This window comes from Heteronotia binoei, chromosome 19 (genome assembly GCF_032191835.1).
Source record: "Heteronotia binoei isolate CCM8104 ecotype False Entrance Well chromosome 19, APGP_CSIRO_Hbin_v1, whole genome shotgun sequence".
Lineage (NCBI taxonomy): Eukaryota > Metazoa > Chordata > Lepidosauria > Squamata > Gekkonidae > Heteronotia > Heteronotia binoei.
The window spans coordinates 6,042,508-6,051,458 of record NC_083241.1 but is presented as its reverse complement, the minus strand read 5'-3'; the positions used below and the strand labels follow the sequence as shown (position 1 = coordinate 6,051,458).

At 46.8% G+C, this 8,951-nt stretch overlaps 1 protein-coding gene across 1 annotated transcript in view; it reads right to left on the bottom strand.

Moving 5' to 3' along the window:
* Window positions 1–671: 671 nt before the first annotated feature.
* The window catches only part of SPG21 (SPG21 abhydrolase domain containing, maspardin), a 42,471-nt gene continuing 34,191 nt past the window's right edge, over window positions 672–8,951 (bottom strand). The window contains exons 5-9 of the mRNA XM_060260372.1: window positions 8,525–8,670; window positions 6,884–6,992; window positions 6,589–6,696; window positions 3,009–3,149; window positions 672–1,398 (exon numbers count right to left, since the gene is read on the bottom strand). Of these exons, the coding sequence (XP_060116355.1) occupies window positions 1,273–1,398; window positions 3,009–3,149; window positions 6,589–6,696; window positions 6,884–6,992; window positions 8,525–8,670 (630 nt within the window). The 3' untranslated portion in view covers window positions 672–1,272. The remainder of the gene's footprint in view (window positions 1,399–3,008; window positions 3,150–6,588; window positions 6,697–6,883; window positions 6,993–8,524; window positions 8,671–8,951) is intronic.

Below are 8,951 nucleotides of genomic sequence, written 5' to 3'. Positions count from 1 at the left end.
TCTGAGACTCTGTCCTTGAAAGGGCAACTTCTGGGGAGAGCTCTCTCAGCTCCACCCACCTCACAGGGTGTCTGTTGTGGGGGAGGAAGAGAAGGGAGATTGTGAGCCACTGTGAGATTCAGAGTGAAGTGTGGGATATAAATCCAGTGCCTCCTTCAATGTTCTGGTGGCAGCTACTGCTGAAACATTGTTCTGACCTGCGCAGCCAATCAGAAATAAGAGCCCCACTTGGTCCCCGCCTTTTTTCTAAAAACAGGTGGTGAGTACCATGGGCACCGTGTTGGGGAACCCTGAGCCACACAGGCTCATGAAGGGGAGAGGGACAATAATGTCAGCTGCAGATATTCTTAAAGGGATGCTATACAGCCAGGGTGGTCTTGACGTAAATTTGAGTCAACAACAGCTAACAGGTTTGTTTGATACAAAGTACTCTTTTCTTAAATTTGTCATGAAGTTTTGTATTTTCAAGAGAACCTGTTTTCAAATAAACCAGTTTCCCCCTTGAACAAATCTCTTTTTTAAAACAAAAAAAAAATCAGTCTGTGCTTCTGAGGCTACCAACAGTTGAGATCTTTCCGCTGCACTGAAAAAAACAACTTTGCCATGAGAACCTGGTGGTGGATTTGTGTGTTTCAATGCTAATTCTTGCAGGTAAGGGGGGAAAAATTGCCTTTTTTTTTTTAACTGAAATTTTATTTGAAAGTTTCATTCTGAAAGCAAGGCAGTTTTACAAAAAAAAATTGAATGTTTCAGTCACAAACGGAGTCACCAGCTTGCAAAAAGGATATAAAAGAAAAGAGAAGGCAACACTGGCACATCAACATAGGTGTTTTTTTTTCTCTCAAAGTAAATATTCAAACGATTAAATGACCCTCTAGACAATTTGCTCATGATATATACATACAAACACACACATATACACACAGGGACACACAAACTCTATGTATAGTTAAAAAAAATAGTCTCTTTAAGAACACAGCTGTGAAGGCTTTGGTAGCAAAAGTTTGTCTTTGATTTTTTTTTTTTAAACAAGTCTTCCAAAGTTACATCCTTAATCATCCAAACGTAAAGGAGGACAGCCCGCTAACAGTGACGGGAGCAAGCGTTTGTACCTTTATTTCATTTAATGAAATCGGATTCAGGATACAAGCTCTCACCCATCAGTTAAAGTAGTAAGGAAAAAGGTGGACTGCAAAGATGCCACCGCAGATGGGGGGTGGGGAAGACTGCCAAAAAGATGCTCGGGATGAAGCGAGGCCATGAGTGCGAGAGCTACGGAGCCTGCTCTTGGTCGCTGCTGGCTTGAAGGTTGGCTTTCTGCACTGCAAGTTCTTCTGCGCTGACCATGGAGGGGTCGATGGCCGCGTATCTGGTACCGTGGAACTGAAGTAAGTGTATCTAGGGGAGAGCAGAACAAGTTACAAGGGTATCTTGCCCCCCCTTCCTACAAGCCATGGTGTTCTGTCAAAGGGTTCAACGCAGTGGGCCCTTAAGCCGTGGCTCACGGTCCGAAGTCAACTATCGCTGTAGGCCGAGGGCAACTTCTCACGTGCCTGACACAGGGCTACAGCTGTGCAACAGGAAGTGCGTGTCCCATCCCAGGAAGAGGCCCGTCTCTCTCTTCCCCAGTCGTGCCGAGGAGCCACACCAGCGAGAAACACAGCTGTGTCTAGTGGAAGGCAACAAAGTAGCCTCCTTATCACTAATAGCCAGGGGCATGGGGAGGTGTTGCCAGGTGAACAGACTGGTCAAAGTACTTCATTGTTGTAGCCGTAGGTCATAACCCCACCCCCACCCCAAAGTATACAGTGTACTTCCAGCCATAAAAATTAAAGCAATGAAGATCCTGTGAATTTAGGGGGAGGCGTTTGCGAGTTTCCTGCACTGTGCAGGGGGTTGGGCTAGATGACCCTGGAGGTCCCTTCCAACTCTATGATTCTATGAAACATCAGGGGGGAGCTATCCACATCATGCACAGGCTGCCACACGAACAGGCTTCCTCCTTGGGAGGTGGTGGGCTCTCCTTCCTTGGAGGTTTTTAAGCAGAGGCTAGATGGCCATCTGACAGCACTGAGGATCCTGTGAATTTAGGGGGAGGTGTTTGTGAGTTTCCTGCACTGTGCAGGGGGTTGGGCTAGATGACCCTGGAGGTCCCTTCCAACTATGATTCTAAGACAAAAAATACATAGCAAAATACAGTACTATGAACAAGATTTAAAACATATATAATAAAACAGTGTGACAGAATGAGGCTGTAACGTGGCCAAAATGTTTGTATGGGTGGCTGTAGTTATCTTCTTCCTTATTTTTATTGCTAAAAAGATGAAAGCAGCCACCTTAAGGGTAACATCTGGAATGGCATCGAGCAATAAAAATTTAACACATTCTTCTGATTGAAATTTTGTTACTACGCCTTCCATGAAAAACAACACCACCACCTTTCTTGCCACCGACAGTTAACCCATTTCAGCAAAGGAACCCTTTCGTGTGGCACAGGCTTGCCTCCAGAAGCAGGAGGCGGAGTGGTTTTAGAGCAAAAGCGTGGGAGACCCAGGTTTAGAGTCCCCACTCTGCCGCGGAAGCTGTCTGTGTGACCTTGGACCAGTCACACTCTCAGTCTAGCCTACCTCACAGTGTTGTTGTGAGGATACAATGGGGGAAGGGAGACCCAAGTGCGCTGCCCTAATTTCCTTATAGGATGGACAAGATAAACATTGGGGGGGGGGGGGTGGAGCCTGGGGAATGTGGGGTTTTGGGGAGGGGAGGGAACACAGCACGGCGCAATGCCACGGCGTCCACCCTTCAAAGCTGCCATTTTCTCCAGGGGACCTGATCTCTGTCAGCTGGAGATCAACTGTAAATGCGGGAGCTCTCCAGGATCCACCTGGAGGCTGGCAACCCTACTTAATAAACACTAGCTTTTAGGTAGCACCCCCTTTTCCCCGAAACCTCACTGCAGAGCTCTGGGTTTGCAACCAAGCACTAAAGGGGAAGCCGGAGAGACTTACTTGGACGTAGAGATTGACCTCAGCGCTTCTGCAGAGGTAGGGGAAGTTGCCCCCCGTCTTGAGGTGGGCCCTCCTGGCGTTGGGGTACAGCTTGTACATTTCTTCCTTGGCTTCAGTCGAAAGAGCACTCTGGTCAAAGACCTAGAAAGCAAGCGGAACTGGTCAGGCCCCCTTGATCTTCTGCACGTTGCGCGGATCTCTGTTCCCAAGCAGAGGGGACCACGCTTGGAGACTTCCCCGAGGAGCCGGACAGGACACACCTCGCGTCAAAAACCAGGACTGGGGTTCCGTGGCTGCAGTACATGGAGTCAGGAAGGGCATAAGCCCCTCAGAGACCATCAGTGAGCTAATATTGGCCAATACTGATCTAAGCCATTCTTTGCACTGGCTTGATGGCTTTTATAACATAACCCAGACTGAATGCTGGTTTGGATCCTGTTACCGTTAGGTGGATCTGGTTGACAGATGGCACCCAAAGAATGCTTATGAATGGTTCCTCATCCTCTTGGAGAGGAGTGACAAGCGGAGCACCTCAAGGATGATGATGATGATATTGGATTTATATCCCGCCCTCCACTCCAAAGAGTCTCAGAGAGGCTCACAATCTCCTTTACATTCCGCCCCCACAACAGACACCCTGTGAGGTAGATGAAGATATTGGATTTATATCCCGCCCTCCACTCCGAAGAGTCTCAGAGCGGCTCACAATCTCCTTTCCCTTCCTCCCCCACAACAGACACCCTGTGAGGTGGGTGGGGCTGGAGAGGGCTCTCACAGCAGCTGCCCTTTCAAGGACAACCTCTGCCAGAGCTATGGCTAACCCAAGGCCATTCCAGCAGGTGCAAGTGGAGGAGTGGGGAATCAAACCCGGTTCTCCCAGATAAGAGTCCGCACACTTCACCACTACACCAAACTGGCTCTCCAAACTGGATCTTTCCTGGGACCTGTTTTGTTCAACGTCTTATAAATGCTTTGGATGAAAGAATAGGGAAGGAAAGGAAAGGTCCCCTGTGCAAGCACCAGTCGTTTCCGACTCTGGGGTGACATTGCTTTCACAACGTTTTCACAGCAGACTTTTTACGGGGCGGTTTGCCATTGCCTTCCCCAGTCTTTTACACTTTCCCCCCAGCAAGCTGGGGACTCATTTTACCGACCTCAGAAGGATGGAAGGCTGAGTCAACCTTGGGCCAGCTACCTGAATCCAGCTTCCGCCGGAATCAAACTCAGGTCGTGAGCAGAGAGTTCAGACCACAGTACTGCAGTACTGCTGCTTTACCACTCTGGAATAGAGGGAATGCTTATTAAATTTGCAGATGATACACTGGGAGGGGTTGCAAATACAGTAGAAGATAGAAACTGGATACAGGATGACCCTGACAGGCTGGAAAACTGGGCTAAAACCAATAAAATGAAATTTTAACGGATAAATGTAAAGTTCTGCATTTAGTTAGGAATAATCCAACGCATGGTTATAGGATGGGGGAGACTTGTCTTAGCAGTAGTATGTGTGAAAAAGATCTAGGGGTCTTATGAATCCATGAATCTCTCTCCGGCTGGTGGCAGAGAGATTCTTCTTTTTTTTTTAATTTTTAAGTGCATATGTGTGCACCTGGAAGTCATGACCTCTGGTGACTGACCCCTACTGTGCCATACAATGTAACAACACCCGACAGTAGGCTTTTTTTGAGAATTAAATAATACAGTATCACTTTGTCTGTAAGTTCTGCCCATTCGGTCCCAGACGGAGACCCTGGGTTCTTTGGGGAGGGACGGTGGCTCAGTGGTAGAGCATCTGCTTGGGAAGCAGAAGGTCCCAGGTTCAATCCCCGGCATCTCCAAAAAAGGGTCCAAGCAAATAGGTGTGAAAAACCTCAGCTTGAGACCCTGGAGAGTCATGAATGGGGGTGTGGCTCAGGGGTAGAGCATCTGCTTGGTAAGCAGAAGGTTGCAGGGTCAATCCCCGGCATCGCCAACTGAAAAGGGTCCAGGCAAATAGGTGTGAAAAACCTCAGCTTGAGACCCTGGAGAGCCGCTGCCAGTCTGAGTAGACAATACTGACTTTGACGGACCGAGGGTCTGATGCAGTAGAAGGCAGCTTCATATGTTCATATGTTTATTATTCCATTTCAATATTATTTCTTCAGTGGTACAAGCGTCAATCAATTTTTATCAGACGCGATGCAACCTTATTCCATCAAAGCATCCATCTTTAAATATTTCTTTCCCATTTCTTTATACAGTATAATTCACGTACAAGTTATTTTGTATGTGGACTCAAGCCTCTAGTATCATCAAATGCGTCTGGATGATTCATGAGGCTTGAGTCCGCATACAAAATAATTCGTACGTGAATTATATAAAGAAACTGGAAATAAATATTTAAAGATGGATGCTTTGATTGAATAAGGTTGCATCGCGCCCGATAAAAATTGATTGAAGCTTGTACCACTGAAGAAATAATATTGAAACGGAGTAATAAAGAACCCAGGATCTCCGTCTGGGACCGAATGGGCAGAACTTACAGACAAAGTGATACTGTATTATTTAATTCTCAAAAAAAGCCTAGTGTCGGGAGTTGTTACATTGTATGACCCCTACTGGGAACATGGAGGATATTCAGAGAGGTGGCCGAATAAAGCCTGCCCCCACCTCCCGACTCTGGTATTCCGAGGCGGTCTCCCATCCAAGTACCTGCTCAGTTAAGATCAGGTTTGCCTGGGCTACCCAGGGCAGGGGGATGCTTCTTGGATACTGATGCAAGTTGCATTCATAGAACTCCGCCTGCTTACTGTTACAGATCTGGCGGAAATGGATTCGCTCTGAACAGCCACAAACATTGCTGAGTCATTCAGCATTTTAATGACTGAAGTCATGTAGTGGCACTAATCAGACTGGCACGGTTTCCCCAGGTTTTATCCATGTTTCTATAAGACCTCAAGGCTTCCTGGTTATCTTAAGCTCAGTCGGTGCTCTTACAGCTTCAAGAGGGAATCCGATAAACATACGGAGCAGAGGTCCGTAGCCCCAAGGTATAGAGGAAACACTCTGTCTGGGGCAGGGATGCTCTGTTTTCTTGGTGCTTGAGGGGGTCACAGTGGGAGGGCTTCTGGAGTTCTGGCCCCACTGCTGATGGCACCTGGGGTTTGGTCACTGTGACACAGAATGTTGGACTAGATCAGGGGTGGCCAAACTGTGACTCAGGAGCCACATGTGGCTCTTTCACACATATTGTGTGGCTCTCAAAGCCCACACCACCCCAGTGGGCCAGCTTGAAGAAGACATTTCTCTCTTTAAATCACTTCTCCAAGCCAAACTAGCTGGCAGCTTGGAGAATGCATTTAAAGTTAAAGTTGCTTTCTTACCACCTCTCCCTCCTCCCCATCTATTTTCTTTCCTTCCTTCCTTCCCTGAAGCTCTCATGTCTTGTGGCTCTCAAACATCCAATATTTATTCTAACAATAAGCAAGTTTGGCCAGCCCTGGACTAGATGGACCCTTGGCCTGATCCGAACATGGCTTCTCTTATGTTCTTATGTTGTCTTCCCCTGACCCACCAAATAGCCAAAGGAGAGATTACATACATCCATGATAGTTACAGGAATGTCTTTGATTTTGTGAGGTTCCACATATGAATTCTGGCAATTGAGGGTAAGTCTTGAAGCAAGCTCGCTTTGACCCAGGCTTTCCAGCTGTCAGAAAAGGGGGAAGAAGAGAGAGAAAAGAGACAGATTAATTCAGTTTAAGATAAGAGAATTATCCAGATGACGATTATTCATGCAATCAACTTGTTTATCCAGTACATTAAATGCCTTTTAGAATCAATCACGCGCGCACACACAAAATCAGTCATTCATTTGACATCCGGGAGTCTTTTACCCGATCAACCATGAAATCGATTCCATCGGCCATTTCTGGATCCATGGGGCCGGAAGCAAAGTTCCCAAGCACGATTTTCTTCAACATAAAGGCAGGCAGTAGCCAAAAGCTAAAAAGGAGAAGAGGGACGTAAGATGCTTTGGAGGCGACATTATTTCTCCTGTTGTCACAACGTACGTTGGCTTGTCACGTAAAACATTAGAGGCGCAAACGTTAAAACGGCACACACAGTGAAAGCTGAGTTAAGCAAAGACGGTTGCTGCCTCGTTAAACTCAAGTCCTTGTTTGTGTTAATGTGACCGTGGAGACATTTTAGCCTTATTAAAACATGGAAAACATTTCCAGCTCCAAAAGCTAATTCAAAAAAATCAGAACAGTTCTTGCTCCGCCCCCCCCCCCCCCCACAAAGTAACTTTACTACGGCAAAGGCAACATTCTCATTTGGTTTCCCAATCCAAGTTCATAAGCAGTCAATAGGACTGGAATGACATGCATTCCAATTTTGCTACAAAACAAGCCCAAGTTATTTGTGTATGGATTTCTGCATTTCATCGAATCACAGAGTTGGAAGGGACCTCCAGGGTCATCTAGTCCAACCCCCTGCACAATGCAGGAAACTCACAAATACCTCCCCCTAAATTCACAAGATCCTCATTGCTGTCAGATGGCCATCTAGCCTCTGTTGAAAAACCTCCAAAGGAGAACCCACCACCTCCCGAGGAAGCCTGTTCCACTGAGGAACCGCTCTAACGGTCAGGAAGTTCCTTCTAATGTTGAGCCAAAAACTCTTCTGGTTTTAGTCCTACCTTCTGAGGCCACAGAAAACAATTCCACAGCATCCTCTATATGACAGCTCTTCAAGTACTTGAAGATGGTGATCCTATCACCTCTCAGCCGCCTCCTCTCCAGGCTAAACATCCCCAGCTCCTTCAACCTTTCCTCATAGGACTTGGTCTCCAGACCCCTCACCATCTCCATCGCTCTCTTCTGGACCCATTCCAGCTAGTCTATATCCTTCTTAAAATGTGGTGCCCAAAACTGAACACAATACTCCAGGTGAGGTCTTACCAGAGCAGAGTAAAGTGATACCATCACATCACATGATCTGGACACCATACTTCTGTTGATATTTGAAGATGGTGATCCTATCACCTCTCAGCCGCCTCCTCTCCAGGCTAAACATGCTCGGCTCCTTCAACCTTTCTTCACAGGACTTGGTCTCCAGACCAGTGTTCCCTCTGAGCTGAGTCAGAATGAGCTAGCTCACAGATTTTTAGCCTCCAGCTCACTCATTTTTGCCTTGGCTCAAGAAGGATGACCCCAGAGCACAATGATTTATGCAGGAGCTCACAACTTTAATGCCAGCAGCTCACAGAGCAGAATTTTTGTTCACAAGACTTTGCAGCTTAGAGGGAACATTGCTCCAGACCCCTCGCCGTCTTCGTCGTCCTTCTTCTCCGGACCCCTTCCAGCTTGTCTATATCCTTCTTAAAATGTGGGGCCCAAAACTAAACCCAAGACTCCGGGTGAGGTCTTAGCGGAGCAGAGCAAAGCGATACCATCACTTCACGTGATCTGGACACCGTACAGCCCAAAAATTGCATTTGCCCTTTTTAGCTGCCATATCACAATCAATGTCACCTGTTTGCTGTCCACGTCTGGTTGAAGATTGAGGTGTCACTGAAAGCATTGCATAGAACCAGAGACTGGACTCTGGGCGATTTATGAGTGTATTCTGCAAACTTCTGGGCCAGGAAGCCTCCCAAAGAAGCACCAAACAGGTGGACCTGATTTTAGAACACAAAGACGGCTTAGCAGGATGCTGCCAATGTTTAACAGTAGCAATACTGAGCATCTATATATTATTATTATTGTTTGTTAAATTTATGAATCGCCTCCTCCTGGCCAATGCCAGGATGTACAACAAAAGGTACACATAAAATCAATAAAACCAATAATTTAAAACAGTTGCAACCCAATTAACCTACTTTATAGCGTGCTGTAATTCTGCTTTCCGGGCACTGGAAGTAGTTCCCCCCTTAAGTAGGGGGTGGAGGAGGGGGCCAGC